General features: G+C 39.5%; 1 protein-coding gene and 1 long non-coding RNA gene across 2 annotated transcripts in view; one reads left to right on the top strand and one right to left on the bottom strand.

The window, feature by feature from the left end:
- Positions 1 to 21,987, bottom strand: part of slc25a21 (solute carrier family 25 member 21) — an 85,083-nt gene that overhangs the window by 18,915 nt on the left and 44,181 nt on the right. The window contains exon 3 of the mRNA XM_026153008.2: positions 9,339 to 9,387. Within this exon, the coding sequence (XP_026008793.1) occupies positions 9,339 to 9,387 (49 nt within the window). The remainder of the gene's footprint in view (positions 1 to 9,338; positions 9,388 to 21,987) is intronic.
- On the top strand, positions 14,645 to 17,211 carry LOC145422572 (uncharacterized). Its single transcript, XR_013903884.1, has 3 exons — positions 14,645 to 14,849; positions 16,168 to 16,224; positions 16,754 to 17,211. It is a non-coding gene; the product is annotated as an uncharacterized LOC145422572 (long non-coding RNA).

The raw sequence follows: 21,987 nt of genomic DNA, 5'->3' as shown, positions 1-21,987 counted from the left end.
AAAAAGGAGAGAAACAAAAAATATGATTGAAGAAAAAGAAGAAGTGAATCACAAGGGGGAGGAATGAAAGTTGAGCAATTTCTCATGTTAGATCTGAAGTACATAAGACAATCCAGAAGGAAACATAAAGGGGAAGTCTATTTTTTACAACCAGACAGTTAATTTTAATGAGCAGGATCATAAAGATGGTAAAAGTCCATTGCATTGGTACATGAGGTTACGACCACATTTCCGACATAAATGGTCCAACATGGCAAATTCCTTCAATTGTGACTTTAGCCATACAGTCTTGCATCAGGGTAAAGAGCCAAAATAAAAGGCTCCCGTCTTATTGTTTTGACAACGGAGATGACTTAGTCCCACAGAGTAAATAGTGTGTTCGATTTAAAAAGCACCATAAATTAAGGTGTATCACACTTAAGTTTGATTTCAACTCATCTATGCCCTGTCCATAAAGAAATGAGCAAAGAAAAAATTGATATATTAAATCTATAATAAAACTGTTACAGGAAAAACTGAGAATAGGAGCAGAAGGGATATAAAGACAAACCTTTGGAGAACAGAATAGGAAAAAATATTAAAGGGGAAGAAGATGTGAGATGGGAGCTCAAGGGAAGTGATAAACTTTTGGTGCTTGCAACACGGCAGGCTGCCAGAGTTTGATCTGGACCAGGCCAGGTTAGGTTTCACCAGCACCCACTGGATCTGGGAAATCCCAAATTATACATGCAGTCTGGATATCAGAAAAAAAGTTAGTCTGGTTGTTAAAGGGGCTACAAAATCCTTCTGTCATTCTGGATTCTCTCTCACACTGATAAAACTGGTTCCTCTGAATCCCAGTGGTGATGTTGGGACTGTTTCGCTAGTCCAGATGTCTGCTCATATGCTGTGACCCTTGTGACCTGAGATCAGGCAGTGTTACTGGAGAAGAGCAAGAAAAAAAGCTGCATAAAACACCATGAGGCAGGGCCAGTCTAAGACTGGGACCTCAAATGCTTTGAGCATTACAAACTTCTGCTTGACTAAGAGATAACTCTGTGTTAGAGTGGACTGTGGCAAATTTAGAACGTGACTGCTGCAGAAGTGGATCAGATAGGTGGAAAAAATGAGCAGTCTTACCACCATTTCCAGAAAACGATTGCATAACAGGAAGGATTTCTTGGGTGTTTAATCTAGAGTCTTTTAAACTCTGCCAACTGCTGTTAGCTGAAATTATGGCGCTATGGTGCAGTTTTAATTATGGCATCATATAAAAGTAAAAGTAAAACAGTAAAACCTCTTTTGCAGGTTCTTCAAGTACAAATTAAGAACAAAGAAAAAAAACTCAGGTTACTATAACTCAATATTATTTTTTTTTATCATGGCTAAAACTAGACCAACTCTCTTTTTCGATAATTAAGGTACTAGTCTTTCGATTGATTATCTCATCAGTCATAGAGTAGTCCAGGAGAGGACAGTAGAAGCCACGGTTGGGAACTTCTGCAACATTGTTTAGACTCCCATGAGCTACCAACATGACATGTCTCAGCCTTGGCTCAGGTCTCGACTGAATTTGCCAATAATCATACTTAACCTCCTAGGACCTGACATTACATTTTGGGTTATTTAGACCAAAATACTAAATTTTACACAATAAGGGCCTGATATCCACTTACGAGGACATTATACTGCTACTGTTCTATGAAAATTTTAAACGAATATCCTCATATGTGGCTCTTATTTTTCTTAAAAACAAAAATAAGGTAAAAAAAAAAATCTGGTAATTCTTTGTTTTTACATTCATCGGGCCCCAATATGCCGAAATATCAAAGAGAAATTAAAAATGCATGCGGTGGAAGAGTTCGGGTCTTAGGAGGTTAAACTACAGAGGCCTTGTTTCAAGAAATTCAGTCATCTTGCTGTTACATTCTTCATTTGTTTAAACATTTGTGTCATGATGTTTTAGGGTGTAGATGCCAGTTTGTCTCAGGGCTTGTAATATTGTTATTTAAAGACTTACTGATCAGAAAGTTGTTGAAAAAGAGTCACCCAGCCACGTGTGGATAAAGAAGAATACTGTTACCTTTCTCTGTTGCTTTTCTTTCAACTTTCTTTTCATCACATATATCTCTTAAACTCTTTCTTGGACAAACTGCTATCTGCCCTTATCTGGTATCACTGACTAAGAAGTAAGCATAACGCTTTGTGCAAGTGCAGGCCACAGTAATTTTTACTGGACGCCATCCAGATCTTTTAGCTTAAATCCAGTTATTTTAAGAGCTTGAGTGACATGAAGAATTATGGATCTAGTCAGTGATGCAGACCTATGAAAGTTACAACCAAATCATGCCAAGGTTTTTAAATAAGTCTGGAATGCTTGAGCAGTGACTTCTTCTCACCCACAGGCCAGATCACTTTCAGAGCAATGTCAACTACATATTACACACCGTTGTGTAGTCCGGTGCAGTAAACATGCTTGGCTCTATCTGCCTAAACACTGCATGAAAAAATGGGAACAAACTTATACCTACGCTTTAGGCACTAGTACGAAATATCAATTTAATTGGATTTAAAAGATTTAATGACTGAAAGAAAAGAGGCAATCTAGAGAGTAAAGAAACTGCCAAACAACTACGAGTTGTTCCAAAGCAACAACAATTTGTGCTGAGCTTGAAATGTTGTGTAAGAGCGACTCCAATGTGGGAATAGCTTCTCGCGGGAGGCTGGAACTTTAGTAATAAATAAAGGATGCACAGACATGTATGTCTGAGTTTTGAAATGGTGCGGCAGGGGGGCAGCCGTGTGGTTGCAGCACAGTGAGGGTGTAGTGAAATCAAAGCCCTCTATGTTTTTACTCTGTAATTAGTGCACTGGAATGTGAACCTCTTCACTGATAATGAATACAGGTGCTCAACTACAAACACTGACAGGCCATATGCTCTTTACATGCACCTCTATAACACAAACTTCTATAATAATCCATATGACTGTTAGCTATAGCTCAAACAGCTGTGTGTAACTCTAGTAACATCTGTCACAACTGTAAAACTATGGGTGTGGTTTTTAAGGGCTTTTTTATGGTTGAAAGTCAGGTTAAAATAAGTGGGTAGTAACATCTTTCAGACATGCATGCCTTTCTGTTAATCCAACCAAAATGTAACATGTCAGCGGTTTGTCGAAATTTCCATTTAATCCACAATAGCCGTCAACCTAAATGGATTGTTTCTGTAACACTTCCAAAAAAAAGTCTGAATGAATACAGTCATATTGATGTAGGATGATTTTACATATGGGGTGAGTACCAATAAGGACGCCAAAGAACTTGATGATCTAACTCTAGACTTCATTCAGAAGAGTATGGTTTGAAACCAAGAAGAAATGTAGCTTTCTGGACAACAACACAAACAAAAGTTCTTGAGTTGCAAACTGGTGCAACGCCAAGAGCGCAACTGTTGTGCCTTCAGCTGAATATGAGAAAACCAGGCAACCAAACAGGATGACAAACAGACTGTAAGGATCATACAATATAAGCTATTTTTCTGTGATGTTTTGGCATGTTTGAATAAACCCGTGAAAAACACTGATGTAAAAGTCACCAATGTCACGATGACACAAATCTGGCTTGACTAAGCAGTGACTTGCCTGAAAAGAGATGGAACATTTCAGTTCTTAGTTCTTTGATATTTTAAACGTTTTTCATTAAAACTGCTCGACAGAAGGAAGGGTATATTCAGGGATATGTCACTGTTTTTCACTGAACTATTTTTGGACTTATTGATGGCGTCATCTTGGGAGAGCTGCCCACATATAACGCAAGAGCTGACAAACTTATTTGAAGGTGAAGTTGCACTTAAAGGAAGGTTAGAGGAAGGATCATGAGCCTTGTATTGTATTGCTTAAACTCCTTTTGATTTTTTAATGAATTTTATTTTTCACTGTGCAATACAATAAAGTCACAATGGAGCAACAGTTACAAAAAATCAAAAATAACACAAAATCACCATCAAAAAGTCAAACACCCATCATATAAAAGACAGAAGGATCTCATAATGTTTCAAAATCAATTAAAAAAAAAGATTTTTTACTCTATTTTTGCAGCATCTGCAGAAAGTTTAGTATAGTACTGCACAGGTTTTGGAAAAACTGTGGTTATGATGAACAAAGGTATAAGTTAGGCACATTAAAACACTTGGTAGGAGAAAGATTATGGTTACGGTTAACAAAACCACAAATGTTAATTGCAGGTCTGTGACAAAATGAACTGTCAGCATAAACGTGGGATGTATTGACCGATGCACCTCCTCAACCCACCGCACCCCTACTTTCTGCCTTTCTACATCGTTCGCATTTCAGTCAGGACCGCTTTAGCGAAAGAAAATTATTATTTCCATTTGCAGTAATTTATATTTGGTGGTTCTGTGCTGTTCTAGTAGTCTCTACCCACCCTTTAAAGTGCATCAATGGAAAAAAAGCCTGAAGCAGGAAAACCAGCAGTACAGCTCTCTAGGTTACAGAGGAGAGGAGGCATTGATGCCAACCTATATACACAGATACACAGGATGAAAAGAAAGAGTTGGTATGAAGGTGGGCTGCAAAGCTGCTTGCAGAGAAAGCAGTGAAGACAGACTAAAGTAGAGCATTGCGATTGCGGGGCGATCGTGGCTCAAGAGTTGGAAGTTCGCCTTGTAATCGGAAGGTTGCCGGTTTGACCCCTGGCTTGGACAGTCTCGGTCGTTGTGTCCTTGGGCAAGACACTTCATCCGTTGCCTACTGGTGGTGGTCAGAGGGCCCGGTGGCGCCAGCGTCTGGCAGCCTCGCCTCTGTCAGTGCGCCCCAGGGTGGCTGTGGCTACAATGTAGTTTGCCATCACGAATGTATGTGTGTGAATGGGTGGATGACTGGTTGTGTAAAGCGCTTTGGGGTCCTTAGGGACTAGTAAAGCACTATACAAATACAGGCCATTTACCATTTTTACCACTGCCATTTGAGTATACAGAATAGCATTAGTTATTATTAGCATTAGTAATACTATTCTACAATACCAGATGAACTATGATTGCTAGCTTAGCTTGACTTTGAGGATTGCCTCAACCTGTGCTATGCTCAATATGAGTAAAAATAATCAACATAATCATATAAATAATTATTCATAGTGTGTTATTAGGATGGCAGACTTGGTAAGTACAACAGTCTAATGAACCATATTACAAACACTTATGTTGAACTGCATTTTTCACCATTGAGAAATGCAAGCGAGCGTGACTAGGCTATGACTATTCATATTGTAGTCCTGCCAAATATGCAGTTCTGCTCTGCCCATGAAAAGAATTGCTCTCTGCCTTTTGAACTGGACTCACAACTAACTCACTCAAGCAATGCACTGACTAAGTTGAGTTTATCCTGCATTCGCCCGGCATGTGTCTAGCTTTACATGTTGAGCGAAGCCTTGCCCTGCGGACTGAGAGCGCTGGGGGGGATTAGAAGCCAGCTTGACTACCGCTGACCTGCCTTTCCTTTACAAGGAAAGATCAGCTATCAGACTGCTACTGCTTTGTGCCCTGCTGTTTGAGGGTTGTGTCAGGGATTCCTCCTTAAGTGCACAGGGGTTCACCAAACAGTTGGGGGCAAACAGACGTGGAGGGAGGAGGCCTGAAACCTCTCACTATCCTTAGTGCTGTCACATGTTGCCCAAAAAGCCTGGATGTCATCTGTCAAAGCCCTCATCAAAGAGCACTTTCAAGCTCAGCAAGTTTCATGCGTGCTGTGACCAAATGAAGGTAGTGTTTCCATGGATACTGCCCCAATTGAGGGCTAGTACCAGGTTTTTCTAATCAGGCTTGAAACAAGCTACTGGCAGGCTTAGTGGTTTGCAGTGACAGCCATGTCATACAACACAATTTACAGAATTGCACAATTCAATACAAATCTTCTAAACATGTACAACAGGGATCTAAAACAAAACATTATATAATCGCTCAACTAACTACAAATTCAGAAGAAAAGATGCAAGTTTAAACAATAGATTCCACATGATATTGATGAAGTAGTTATGTAATAAGGTTTATATTAACAACCGTAGTGGTTAAACAACAACAGGTTAACTGAGACGTTTGCTGAAAAACTGAAACCACAGAAGAATGCAAAAACACGAGAAAGCGTTTGTATTTAAAAGGTTAAAAAGTTGAATGAAGCGCAGTTAGAGGACAAAGAAAGAGACTTAGAGGAACAAACAAGGAATACGTAAGGAGAGGATACAAAAAACTAGAATGGCAAAAAGGCAGAATTGGTGCAGAGGGCGACAAGATAGAAAGAAGGAGTGGCTCCGTCAGAGCGATTGCTTAAAAAATATGGGGCCTTATTAAAACAAACACATCCGATCATGTATGCACTGTAGAAGCAAAAATAGCTTCCCTGTGACACAAGCTGCTTAGGCAGACACAGACATGAGGAAGGTGTGGTTTCATTCTCTGGAAGGAAGCACAGCATAAGGGTTGATGGGAAGCTGTTTCAGATGTGTGTGTGAGTATGTTTGCGCATGCATGTTTATAAGGGTGGAGCTCCATGTAACAGGATCTCAACATGAAGGGAAATGCGGGCTCATTGAGACTCTCTAATGAGAGGGGGAACCTGATCAGATTCAGATGGGGTGCCCCGAGCGCACAGCCCCCCTACAGAAAGTGCCGCCCGACACCCTTTGTTACCTCCAAGTGAGCTGAGAACAGCCCATGAACCATGTAACTAGGTGGTTTCCAGGTTAATGAAAAGCTGTAACTCCGGTCCCACTGTCTCTCTCGGCTAGAGTGACGACTGCCCTCCCTTCCCATGTCGTATCACCCCCCCCCCCCCCCCCCCCCCACCCCCCACCCCCTTCTTCACCTCCACATTCCTGCCCATGTCCATGACGGGAGTATCAGGGTCAAGGGCAATTAACTTTGCTTTGTGCGAAGTATGCTTTATTTATATCTGAGGCTTTTTATTATCCAGAGGAGTGCACAATATAAGAAAAGTCAAAACCTCTGAGTGGTATATTTTAAATTAAATTATCTGAAATTGTATGACAATTAACAGAAATGTGCATTATATTACCAAAAGGGCAATTCACACTAAATTCACTTTGCAGTTAAGAATTTTTTTTATCAAGACATAACCTCTACTGATTCATTTGCTGCACAAAAATATAAAATGCTGTCTTGTGCCCAAGAAACTGTATGTTTAACTCTCTTTTAACGATGAAAGCGGTTGTAAGTCAAACTGATGGCAGGTGGGCTCAGCAGGAGTCCCTCAGATGTAAGATAGATGTACTTGTTAGCAAAGGTGAGTAACAGGAGTCATGGCTTGACTGGTCAGTAAACACACCACAGAGAGTTAAAGTGCAGCAACAAAGGCAAAAATACACACTGTGAGTCATCTGACAAGACTTTTACTTTTGCCCATATTTAAAGCAATGTCGAATGTGCTTTAATGAAATGCTGGCTATCATTACTCAAAAGTGCTTTAATAGATATGTAGAGCTATTACATTGTCTAGCTATTTCTTTATCTACCAAATCAGTCATCTTGGACGAGTAAAAGCTGCCAAATGGTCCGTGACATTACATTTTGTTGATTCATAACAGCAGTATTTGGCTACTGGTGGAGAAGCAAACTGCTGATGTTAGTCCTAAATCTGCAGTTCGCTCCCCCCGTCCCTGTGAAAGAGGAGAAAGCCAAATCCTCATTTGCAATACAGGTAAACATCAACTCCACGGCAGGTACACATTAGGGCGGGTTTACTACAAAAGAAAGAAAAAGGGAGAAAGAAAAAAAGGAAGAAAAAAAAGCTCCTTTGATTCTGTGTTGGTGGAAAAAAGTAAATTTACACCAGTTGCTGTTCAATTTGGACCGGTGGACAATAAAGCAGGAGCCAGTGCCTAATAAGAGCCATGCCTGAGAGAGAGAGGGAGAGACACAGAGAGCGAGAGAAACCCAGTGGAGGTGTGTCTGCGTCTCGGCTCCAAGGTTCCTGCTAATAGACTTCAGCTCCCTCAGTTTCCCAATTAGCTGGTATGTAATGCTTGGTTTATGAATTCATGTGTAGATACTAAGTGTTAGAACATGTGTGAACATGTACAGTGTGAATGCATATTTACACATACATGGCATTGTATGTGTACGGCAAAGATACAAGCTGTGTGTGTAATTATCACGCCAAATAAACAGCAACTACCTGTTGTTTATAAATTCATATACTGATTATAGTGGTGATTTAAATTAATTTTTAAAAATCCCCTATTTAAGACAGAAAGGAATCAGATTACACTGACCAATTCCCAGCCAAAATCTGCCTATCAACGTCAACACATGGCGACACAAACAGAAAACAAACAGATAAACCTGTCCAGTTTTAGTGCAGCTTTTACCACTTTTTAAGGAAGAGCATTACAAAGCAAATAGTGAGTGCACTTTTAACCCTGACCCTGTGTGAGGATGGACAGGCAGCGCTCAAGACTTACCTGTAATAAACCCCAATAGCTTCCACACATGACCATAAATCACACGGTATGCCTTCAAAGTATCGAATATCGACTAATACAACACCGCTCACCCCTGGCTTTTATCCCCCGTGCTTCCTTTTCTGTGTTCTGGTGGTGGCACTGCCTTTAAAGTGCAACCATCTCACTTTTTTAAAAGGCACGCCGAGCAATTTATTTACCAAGAAACTGCAGCCGTAAATGACAGAAAAAGCTGCACAATTTACGGACAAGTAGTGAATGGGGGTAGGGGGGCCCAGAACGAAGCCAGGGGTCTTGGCTGGGCCTGTGAAAGCCTATAAAGCTTTAGTAGTAGCCCACGACCTGTTTATGGCTGGCTGAGACGCTGTGGTGTGAGGCTCCTGATCACTCTGCAGCTCGTGACTGCTGCCGCTCTTGCATAACACACAAACAGGAGATGGTAACGGAAACAAGGCATTAAAACACTGCAAACAGATTCGGTGACATGGGCTTTATTTTGCAAGTCTCAGAAAGAAAAGGTCTGGGCGTTTTTTTTTAATAAGGTAACGAGGCAAAAAAAAGAAGAGTGACTTAAAAACAGAAAACATCTAACCTTAACATTGTGTGAGGAATAAATGGGTAAATGATGCATTTCATTTTCCACAAAACGTCTGAGGCTCTTGGCATTTGTCTTGGCCTGCTTAAATGTGGATTGCAGAACTGGCTTGGCATGCTGAGCTGGGGGACCTGGTATGCTCGGAACTTCACAGCATAGATGCAAATGCCCACCAAGAAGATTCAAGGCAGATGTGGACTGAAATGGCGTCCTTGTAAGTAGCCATTTGGTAAAGGTATTGCAGGAATTTTTTATTTTGAAAATGTGGCTCACCTCGTCTTCACCACATCGAGGGGATGCATCAAGCAGATCTCTACCAGACCTAAAAAAAGTAAAAAAAAAAAAAAAAAAAAAGAACAGTCAAGATTAGTCACTTTAAAAAGAATAGGTAATTCGGTCTCTATTTTCCTTGCTTTCGTTTTTGTTCACTGCACTGATGACTGCTTACGAATGAAGATAAATGAAAAGCATTTTTTAACAGTCACTGGATGATTTCCAACGGTTTCAAGATTGTATTTCTGCAAATGCACTCCTTCTGCGTTCTGCACAGACTGTTTACCAGCATGAAACCAAAGCCTGCTCAAACATGACTGGTCAATACAACTGGACTACAAACAGAAACCAGACATTTCTGATGGTTAAGACAGCATTAAGTATGTTGAAGAAAGATTCATTGGCAGCATACGTTTGTCAGAAATGAGAGTAATTGAAAATTATGAGTTTGAGTCTCTATAGTTTCAAGTTGGCTTTCCAAATGCTCAGCAATTGCTACTTAGTCTAAACTGAGCATATTTAGGTTTGGGACAGTCAACCCATGCACACAATTTTTTTTTAGAGATTTTAGTAAAACATAACTAAATGTGAATAAAATAATAAATAATCTACAAACAGTGATAACGTGACAAACGTTTATCAGTCTATTTTTTTGTTATGACTTTTTTGTCAGTCTTCTGTTTTTGTAAATCACATCAGTGCTGTGAGCCAATCAAATCTTCCACATAGATCATGTGAACTTGTAGATGTATGCGAAATCTCTGTGACCATCAGATAGCAACACAGTGTGTGTGACAGTCACCCTGTAAACAATCTGATAAGAATCTTGTTTAACGTCTAACTGGGGAAAAACAGTGAATGTTCGTTCATGTGATATGTTTTGCTTTCATTTTAAACCCATTTAAATTGGAAAGTTCTGTAAAAATTACATTTTTTCATGTTTCTACCAAATGGTTTTGAGGTGCAACCCATGCAAGTCCAAGCAACTTTACATGAGAACCTCATCATCACTCTGATTATCACTCTGCCTTTTGGAAACAGCAGCTACTTCAGTAATTCTCAGTTTTTTATGCATTGGTCTGAATGAGAGATCCGGCAAGACTTCTTTTTCTGTCCAAAAACCCTCTGAGTGCTGAAGCCACCGACTATATCACCCGTGCAAACCCAGTACATCAGCAATATGCCAGCAGAATCAATGCAGCCGGGTGATCATTGAAAGGCTCTGAGGTTTCACACACATGCTAACTATGTGCATCTGTGTTGAAAAGCCACTGCTTTGGCACGGAGGCTCTCTGACTCAATCAGGATTTTTTTTTTTGAACTGGCGATTCTCACTGCATCCCTTTACTGGGGCTCTGAGGGCTTCCCTTGCAGATTCCACTGTGTGTGTACACAGCTGCTGTGCAATATGGGGTCTTTCTAATTTGCTCAATTAAACATATTGTCTATAAAAGCGTGTGTCTTCTGGGGTTTTTCCAGGGAAGTAATTATCAAGTGAAATACCACAGTAAAAATTACTTTGTCTACAGTTGCATCTTAATGTACGAATGGGAGAACTAAGAAGCACTGAACCAAGTTGCCAGTGGCAGAGAGTCAAACAAAATTCCATCTGTTACGGCTCAGTTGACCTGACTTTGGTTCTTAATGACACTGCGCTGGAGAGGTAAATGCAACCGTCCATTGGACAGATTGTTTTCTGTCCTCTCTATTAATAGGCCTGATGTGAAGACGAGGCACGTCAAATCTTTCAACGGGTAATCAGATTACATGATGAAACCAAACCTGCCTGTTTGCTCGATCAGCCTGTGCACTTTCTGGGAAGTGACTGAACATGCTCAAGGTGATTGTATTTTATTGTTCAGCACTTTGGTCAGCCTTGGTTGTTTTTAAATGTGCTTTATAAATAAACTTGACTTGACTTGACTAGAGGAGGAAGTGCAAAGGGGAAAAAGAGACAACTTCTTCAAACAGTGGACACTTGTGAGGAAGGCAAACAAAGATAAAGACATACAACTCTCCCCAACTCATTGTGAGCCTCTGTGTGATCTAAGTTAAAAGTAAAGCAGGAGTCGCATGTAAAATAGGTCCAACACCACGCCATAGTCAGCAGAGCAGGATTGCTCCCGCATTAAGTGTAATGGAGGGAAAATGCAAAATGTATTTTCGTGAATTGATGTGGAAATGAAATATGAGTTAGCCATTACTACTTGTATCATAACAAAAGGTGCTACTACATTTTTATGGCTAAATAAAAGCCCGTGTCTCTAGGTTGTAGAATGAGCAGAGATTAAAACAAACCCGAAATTACACTGAAAACAAAAGAGCAGAAAATCTATTAGTAATCTATTATTTACATTCTTTTAAAACCATGGAATACATTTTGCATCTGTGCGTATCTAAATAGAGAAAAAGACGAAGATGCTTCTTTTGGCCGTTGACTTATTCACAAGAAGTCGACACAGCAGGCGGCTCGGCACATTTCATTTGGCAGATTTTCCCCCACATGCTGTTCCTGATGCAACCCCACAGGAGATGTGTGTCTCCTCCAAAGGGACGTGTAAACCATTACACTATGGTGTGACTATCTGTGCACATCTGAATACTTTACTAAAATGATTACTTTAGTTTTTCGGGCCTTGTGATCAACCTCAGATTACAGGAAATCTGTCATCCAGTTTCCCATACATGGATTAAATGTAACCCTAGACTAACAGAAAAATCTAATCCCTACTGAAAAACAACTTTTGATTTAGGACTAGGTTTAATCTATGTATGGGAAACTGGGCCTAAAGGATACATAATTATAACCAAACCAGTATAAGTAGATACTCTTTACCAACTGACAGGTCTGCCACAGTATGCAATTTAGGTACAGCAATTCATGAGGTGTGTTTCACTTCTCAGGGTATCATTATGTAAGTCTAAGTGCATTATGGACCACAGCGTGTCAGTTAGCAATGTATGCTGCTTTGTTCCTCCAAGATGGCAGTTGCAAAAGGATTAAGTGATGACAAGCACTAATGCAAAACTCAGCTGTGTTTGTCTGAGTATTTGTCTAACACCCTTGCAAACAGGACATCTGAAGAAGAGTTGATGGCAGATGAACTGACAGGCTGTGTGGACTTGAAGAAAAAAAATAAAGTTTGTGGCCATAATCCTAAACTGACCTCTACATGACATCTCACTCACACAGCAGTTTATTTATAAGACACTCCATAGTGATTTCCAGCAGTGCTGAAAAATCGATTCATTTGTATTAGAAATCAATTTTATATTAGCACATATAATCACACTGAAGTTTTCTATTTGTCAAAAAACCTGTAAACAGCAGCTACAGTAGTTGTATGCAACCAATTTGTGATTATTTTGATAACATATTTGCATTTTGGGAAAACTAGGTGGAATAAAAACAGAACAATGATGTGGCGTGTCCTCTCACTCAAAGTACAAAGAATACACTGCGAGAAAGGGCACAGCAATTACATAAGTGATGACAGGTCCACAAAAGATGCAAGTTGTTGCTGCAATAAATTCTGATTTATAGAGACTATTTTCAGAGAAGCAATTAATTCCAAACAATTATGTTAGACAGCTCATTTTTTTCCTGCTAATGTCCAATGGAAACACTTCATCAAACTGTCTCTGTGTAAAAAACCAAGTATGTAATTTCCTCGACATTCTCACACCGCTGTGCCCCAGTGTATCCTGCCTTTCTGTTCCAACTGCCAGTGCAAAATGCTTTTTAATCATACAGTGCGGCCATAGTGAACCCACACACTCTCGAGAGCACTTCACACTCAACAGTCTCTGATGCAGTCACCGAGCATGCTGAGGACGCACTAAAGGGATGATACTACTGAACTTTTCTTATATTTAGCCAGAGTTTGGCTGCAACTCTTTCTGCAATTGCTTCCCTCCTCCAGCTGCAAGGAGGAGCCTAATATTACAGTGACCCACCATCTGGTTGATGTTTATGGCTTTGCCATGCATCAGTGAGTTGCATATTAGAAAATTCCATTATTTAAAGGTTCTTTTATTTCTGATACACAATAGTACTGACAGGGCTTGTCATTCAGCACATTGCAGACACACATACACACGCGGAGGCGCACGCGCTAATGGCAAAGGAGTGTCTGGAGCGCAGCCATTTAGAGACACTTAAATATACGCCGCCACACTTGTATTTCAGACACATGCATTCAAGGCTAAGATGCAGTGTGAAGGTGAACTGAGCAGTGGAAACAAAAGAGCTGGGCACAACATTAGGTGAATTTTATGCCCATCGCCAATGCAGAGTGGTGAAAAAGAGCTTTTATTTTGGCTCTCACATTCACCACATGTCTGAAAAACAACGAGGATCGGTGTTAAAAACTGCTGCATCACACCACAATCTTTTTTTTCCTACACAGTGCAGTGACTCTTTGGAGCAGAACCAACAAGTAGCTTCACTGGTAACACGGGTATTCAGACATTCCAGGTCGTCTGATAACTTGTCCAAAGAAAGAAGATCATACATCACACAGATGAGATGATTATCTTCATTGGTTTTGGCATGGGAATGCATACAGTTTGCTCCCACGCAAAAGTGAGAAAGAACAACAATAGCGCACCAGGGAATGATTGCTCAATGGGTGCAGGTGTCATCCATCTTGCCAAGACACACATTGAATGACTGTAATTCCCAGCAACCACAAGGAGAAGGTCACTGCTTGGAAGCAAGATTTTCCTTGTTTAATGGGCTAATACTTGAAAGACAAACTAGCTGGTTATTTCTCATGCTTACTTGACCCAATGAATGCTATAATCTCAAACAATGGCTTAAACACTACTTTCTTAACAATATTTATAATATATTAATTATTTAAATTGAATAATAACTTATTTTAATTAATTCTATAAAATACTGACACTTTGAAAGTTGTAAAGATGTCAAAATTATGTACACTTTGTTAGTGAAATATCATGAAGAGCACGAAGAGATTAAAAAAAAGGTGACAGATAAACAGCTTAGTGAATTTTTTTCTAATGCATTTTAAAACCGATCCAACATTGCTAATTGTTTTCCAAAACCAACGTATTACTTGGTTCATTGAGAGCCAGAGCAGAAAATCGCAGCTTGCTCTGTGGTTTCAAGGCGTGACAAGAAGCATGAGTGTCATAATGACAAAGCGTCACCTTGCAGGCCGACTCGAGTTTTAACAAGGGCACCTGACTGAACCTGCAGGAAATATCTCATGCCTCCATGTCCTCCATTAATACCTTTCAAAACACATCGGACCTGGAATGCTAAACAAACCCTGCAAGGTGTTGCTCCACTGCAGTCACAAAGCTAACATGATATCCATCAGCAGCGAGGCTGGGCACGCTGATTTAGAAAATCAACTTAATTTTAAGCTCTTTTAAAGCAGAAAGAAGGGACAAAGGGACAAATGAAAGAAGAATGTTTTTGCGATCAGATAAATTAAAAAATGCAGCGGTAGAGATGATGAACTCATGGGAATCACCAGATAAGTAAGTCACGGTTTATTTTGGCTGCATCTTCACTTTCGTGCTATTTAACAAAACAAAACCCAATACACACACACACACACACACACACGCACACACACACACGCACACACACACACACACACACATATATATACGTATATATGTGAAAAATAAAATAAAAAAAACAAGACAAATCGAGGAAGTGCATGATATAAATGTGACATAAAAGTGCCCAAATAACATGGGGTCTCCCTGTTTCGGTCAAGCCATTAAACTTTAGTTACTACCAAGTAAGGCAAACCATAGTACTGAAATACAGCCCTTGAGCCAAAGGTGTTTTCACAGAAAACAGCTGGTGTAATGGTTCCAAACTGATCACATTAAAACTGAAATGGAGTATAAACCATTTTCACCCAATCATAGCACAAGCTATCTGTCATAAGTGTATAATGATGCCACGGGGAGAAAGTGAAATGCCTTTCTAGAAAATAAACCTGTATATTACAGATAATTAAAAAGAGAGGTAACTAAAGTAGCCAAAAAGCATTTCTTCATTATCTAAAGGAATGATGAATAAGGAATCTTAGTGACTTTTTCTTCTAGGAATGGGTCATCTAAATCATATATGGAGAAACTTACTGCATATGAATTTATTTATTTAAAAGAAAGCTTAGTACATGTGGAAAAAGAAAGCCGAGAGAGTGAGCCTGAGAGAAAGACAGAGAGAGATAGACAGGGCTATTATGAGCTATTAATCACAAATATCACCAATCATGCTTCCTGTTGTGGGAGTGCAGAAGCTTCCCAGTTAAGTCCCCAAACACTCCCTAATTCTACACTTGAAAAAGCTCAAAGGGTGCTTAGAAAAACAAGCAGGGTCATCTCTAGTGACAGTGGGGGATTTTTTTTTTTTTTTTACCCCCCGGGGGCTCTGACATGAAGTGCAGGCATTCACACTTTCTCTGGGTCTGAGATGTCTACTACATCATAAGGCACACACTGTGGATATTCTCACCAAAGTTAAGCCATTGAAGCTAAAATATTGGATCTAAAAGGTTCAGGATGTTAAAACTAGAATTAAGTCATTTCTCTCCTTTGTAAGACAAACAAACTGTTACATACATTTATAGACATAAAGTATCTTCCATGTTGCAGTGCGGTGGAATTAAAAAGGGCAAAACTGGGAATTACAATGCTTGTAAACACTTCAAATTTCTTTTCAAATCTTTAAGAACACATTCAGAGTTTCACCATCCCAGATAATTTTTATGCAATTCCTCTTCTATGTTAAAATAAATAAGTTCTTAATAACAAATGACACATTTCCTGTCTCCTGCAGAGCCTTGGCATGCCCTGTTTGCAGGTCAGAAGCCATAAATGCACGAGTTGGCAAGAAGTGAGTGAAAAAAAAGAATCCTTTCCCTTCACCTTATACTGCTGCCTTTTTGTGTAACAGTTGAGCAATTTCCATCAAATCAAACAGCTCCTTATTTTATTTATTTATTTTTCTGTTTTCTGGCCTTAATAAATGGTAGGAGGAAACAAACAAAGATTGCATTTATCATGGAATATGCTGACTAGAATATTACATTTGTAAATGATATATTGGTTATTCCATAAGTGTGCTGTCTCCAGTTTAGATTTATCTTGGAAGTCATGGCATATTTCCCCCACTGGCTATGCACAGGGAAAGCATGACTCTGTCTCTGTCTGTCAAACTTGAGATGAACTCTGCGATATTGATGGAAGTGTAAAGGTGAGTCAGGTGCATGTGCAGCTGACTGGGTCAACCTGAGCTGTCTGCCCTGACAGACAAACGATAGATATCAGTGTCAGTGTGAGAGCCTGCATCCTTCATTACTGTCACTGGTTTCTTAAAACCTGTGGTGACATCTTTTCTTTTTTCTCTACATGGCCATCTGTAGGAAAAACAATACGATGCAAATAGCTACACCGTGAAGGCGGAAGTGGCTATCAGGCGGAGAAGAAAAGGGTACAAAATGGATGCAAAACCTGGTGTAACTGATGTTTGACAGGAAGTGCTCCGTGTCCTCTCAGGGTGATTTCTTTCATGAGGATTGCTTTTTAAGCAAATTTTCTCCAACTCCTGCAGGACACCTGTCACCATCTAAATAAACTCTGTAATCCTCTAACAAAGGTTAGAGGGTGTGAAGTATGGCTCTACAAATATGAGCGCAACATGCAACTATAAACCCTTCAGGAGGTTTGAGCTGCTACATTGTCCACAGGAAACCAGTTGTTCCCCAACCTGTGGGTTGTGACAGGTCACGAGATAAAACGCTCCAACAGCAGCACTAAAAAAATTAAAAACATTTGACTATGTTATACTTGTTTCTCATACCATTAAACATACATTATTTTATTCTTTGTTTGTTACATTTTTAACATACTGAGACTTTTATTTCCGTCAAAAAGGAGAGACAAGTAGTATAGATCAGTATTTGTAACACAAACTCAATTGAAAAATGACAATACAATTGACAACAGAGCCACTAACAACTACAGTTCCTCTTAAACTTAAAAGTTCCTGAGCAAATTTAAGATTCAAAAAAGCTGTTTTACGTATACAGATGATTCATACATGTCATTAAAAAAATTAAAAGGCACAGTAAGTCAAATGTAAATGCACTGAATATTTTTATATGTAAAATATAAAATATGGTTAAATATAATCTCCAAACAAAGCTGTCATTTTATTAAAAATAAGCGGTAAGCGTAGCACGGGCAACATTGTTAATACGTTTCCTTGCTACTTCACTACGATCCTTAAAATCTGGGTATCAGTCATTGTACCATCTTGCTAAATTAAAGGAATGACGACAGAGGGGATATTTTATTATATATATATTATATACGTGTTTAGATTTTTCTAGGCAAAGAATTAGGTTTTATTCACGCAAATATTTAATAAAAGAAATACCGGGATTTGAACTTCCACCATTATGTATGACAGACACAAACGTCTTAAGGATATGTTTTTATTTCCGGAGGCTTTGCAGCCACCCATTTCATTCAACTGCCTCTACAAGCCCAGTGTAACATCTGCCAAATCAGCAGGTGAAAACCATGTAATTTTTAACTCAAATTATATGTCCGAGGCTCATCAAATGTTTTCGCTTGAAAACATTAATAATTATTTTCACATCTCTTTACACATCCACTTTGTGTACTTTCCCTAAAAATAACCTGCTGGTGCGAAACCTCAGATTAAGCCTACAGGTCAGATCTGGCCAGGAAACAAAGTGCATGCTTCTTGACTGTTGGTACCAGTTGATTTTATTACTATGTATTATAATATTATATATAAATTAATTTGTGACAATATTATTTAGACGTAAGACATGTCTTTAAAAAAAGGAACTACAGCATTAAGAGATTTCACTTTCACACCATCTACACAGAGCCTTGATAGAGAGAGATTACAGGTAACCAAAACAGTGCAAAAACATAAACAGCTCGTCCCCCTCCACAAACTCCTCTCTACCATCATGACTTCAGACAATAACAAAGAAACTGAGATGTTTATTTTCTGCATTAAGTTTATGCTACAGTGGATTTGCACACTGAAACTGATATAGCCCTGAAATGACTCTCTGGATCAAAATATTTGACTGCTGTTGTCAAATGTCCTCTGTTTTTAAAAACAACTCTTTCAGCCATTATGCAGGCTGGCATGTGTGTATACGTGGTGCTAAGCTTGTTTAGTGCACATTATGTCAGCCTTTAGACATTATTTTGTGGTCATCACCCCACATTGTTCTAGTCTGCACATGTTAAATAATTACACTATTACACAACTCTCCTCCGCCATGTAATGACACTGGAGAAGAAAATGAGCAGTAAGCACTGCTACCGAAGTGTTGAAGAGCAAATTGATTCTTAGCTTATACTTGTTCCCCTGGGGGTACCTCTGATGTTCTCATACGTTAGGTGGAATGACTTTTGAGTATTTTCTCTAATCTAAAAAGCCTGATATATAGACTGTCACTATAACAAATGGACTACGAGCTATGACAGGCCAGCTTCACAGTACACACTACACAATTACCAACTGTGCCGTTGGGAAGGAGTGAAAACTAGCTAGAAAGTAAGCAGAGAAATCAAAATATAAACCAAAACTTGTGACAGAAATTAAAATTAGGAGTATTTATGTGCAGGGTTTAAATCATTTCTTTGAACTGAATTATTTTAATGGCATCAGCTAATGAGAGCATGTTGACAGTGTGGAAAAAAGCGGAAATTAACTGGAAGGGCGCAGAACTGTGCGTGGATGGTGTACATTCATCTTAAGAAACAGCAAATATTGCATTTATTGAGTTAATCATTTAGAGAATAATTATCCTTGTTTGTTGATAAATGAAAAAAGTATTATTGCTGAACACAGTAACAAACTACATCCCTCATACCTGAGATGGCAACAATGGCTAGAAATAACGCTCTTTGTTAAAAGCATCTTTGGATATCAATGGCTTTCCTCAGTACTAGTCTTACAGCAGAGTAATTGTTCTCCATCACTGAAGATAAAACCTGACCCTTTGTTATATAAGACACACCTACACACACACCACATGAACTTCTGCTTTTACAAAAATTGTTGCATAATTTTCACCCTCCGGTATAATACCTTTAAAAAGCTGTACTCTCGCACACACTTCTCTGCTTTTGTCTGTTAGAAAACAACCCCTATCAAAGCCAATTGGCTTAACTGGCAGTTGTGCTTCATTTGCAGATAAGTGGGCAAAAGACATGAGTCACTAGTTTGGCACAAATTCGGTGGAATTACCAAGGATGATTGGATCAAAAATGTATGACACCAGACACCAATGACTGCACCTGAATCAACTTGTGCGCTGCCAATCAGATCGGCACTTCAACCATCTATGCAAAAGAGGAGCAGCTGCATCGGAAAGTTTCCTTAAAAGTGCAAATAAGGGAGAATTTCACTTGACTGCAATATATCAATTTAGCCAGTTACAAAGCTTAAAATTTTGTCACCTGCTCCACTGACTTTGGCCAGGAGCTAAAAATTATGCTGAGAAAATCTATATATAATGATATAGCTTAAATAGATCACTTCATGGCTGAATTTTGAGTAAGCGATGACAATAAAACACATTTAATTAGCAACAATTTTATAGTTGCATATATCTAGCTTCTTCTGCATGGCTTAATATTTACACCAAAAAAAGTTGGGTTAATAATATGACCACATATTTTGGGATTCAGAATATTTTTAACTCTATTAATGTTTGAAATGTCCTCACACATTTTCATACATATAAAAATACATATATAATAGTGAGTTCAAAGTCAGTTCATATGAAACTTTAGCTTGGTTAGTTGGACGCTCAAATGATAAGGCTTCAAGGTTATGCGATGTAAGACAAATAGGATTGAAACTACTGGGGTTTTGCTCTGATTTGAGATGCAAAGTGGCACCGAGGGGGTTTGCTAGGGCTGACTAGATGCAGTGGTGCTGGGAAAAACATCACGACTACTTCCTAGACGAGAATAAAAAAAGTCGCTGCTGACTACAATTTCACAGCTAAAATAACAACCTCTAGTATTTTTATGAAATTGTACAGATACACAGCACATGGGCCATTATGCCGAGTCTTTATATGCTGCTGAGTGATGTGGAACAGAATGGTAAATGGGTAGTAAGTGGAGTTTTCACCACGTGCACTGCCAGCATTAACTTCACCGCCACGTCACCGCGTCGCTATAACATCACTTCTCTGGCTGTAACCTATAGTTCTTAGAAAATTCACGTTTTGTAAATAAAAATCACACCTCATCCCATCTTCAACCCCCAGAGGGGAGAGCTGTGTCATTACTGTCACCTAGTGGATGGATGTGAGACAGAGATGGAGTAATACACAAAGAGGTGAGAGAAAGAGAGAGAGGGGGGGGGGGGGGGTGGAAAGCACATGTGGCCATTGACAAAAGATGACTCTGCCTGAGAGAAAGGAAAGCAGCTGTAGAGACCCTATTTAATGTATCAAGGAAATGGGAAATTAACCACCAGTAGTCTGTGTCACTGTAATAACTGTAAGATTTTAGTATCTGCTATACAGTTGTCATAGACAATCAATTTTTCTTTGTTTTTAAAAAAAAATGGAGACAGAACTGACCGCTCGGCCAAAACAAGCGTAAATTCCCCCGGAAGCTCACCTTAGTCCATAAAAGCTGATAATAGAGCCAATAATTGGGAGGGAACACCAATAATGGACTTTTAGTGAGGCAGTAAATTCTTTAATTAGTTGTTAACACCTTGTGTCTATATGCTGAAGTCCCCCCGTTACAAGCTGCTGTCTACAGCGGGCTGGATGGACACTAAGGCTGAAGCCCAGTGACTCATCTTTTAAAAAAGAGAAGACCATCACTTTCAGTGTTATAAGGCTGTTGAGCACCTGTGTGCTATAATGGCAAGCTGCTGGGAGACGTATAAAGCTAGAAAAGCTACCATGTGCAAAGTTGTAACTTTGCAGCTCAGGATCTAGTTTGAGGTTGAAAATACAGCCAGTGCAGAAATCTTCTGCGGACCCAGGCTTCATGCCACCTGGAAGAAAGCGCATTTTGGCTGACATTTCGGGACGCATCATGGTAGGGACGTTCTCCAAACATACAATCTTTGTGGGCACTGGGTAAGGCTGCAAGGTAGATAAATGCAAATGATGCAGGGACTGAAAAACCAGCGGACATTCCTGAAGAGTGATACCATCTTTCAGGCAACAAACTATCCATGGTAGAAGTGATACAGTAGGAAAGAGAGTGAAAAGGCTCACGGGGTGGTCTCTCCTTTTTGTTCTGGGCTGCCTGAAAAGTATAAGGGGCAAAAAGAGAAGAGCTACAAGGCTGCTATAGGAGTAGAAGACTCGCTGCAGTAGCAAAGGGGAAGTACCCGCATGGTTCCCCTCTTGTCTTAAGCCGAGAGAGTTAAAGGCAGGAAGCCATTACCAAGTGTAAATGCACTCAGCCATCACTGCTTAAACACAGTCAAAATATGTTCCAGCACTTGAAAACAGTGGGAGGAGGTTGTTCTTGTTTAAATGTCTCTTTTATATATAAGACTCTCATACAAGACATCCAACTGAACAGCTTCACACATATAGTCAGCAAGCTTGCTGTGTCTCTT

The sequence above is a fragment of the Astatotilapia calliptera genome, chromosome 19 (assembly GCF_964374335.1).
Source record: "Astatotilapia calliptera chromosome 19, fAstCal68.1, whole genome shotgun sequence".
Classification (NCBI taxonomy): domain Eukaryota; kingdom Metazoa; phylum Chordata; class Actinopteri; order Cichliformes; family Cichlidae; genus Astatotilapia; species Astatotilapia calliptera.
This window is presented reverse-complemented; position numbering and strand designations above follow the sequence as displayed.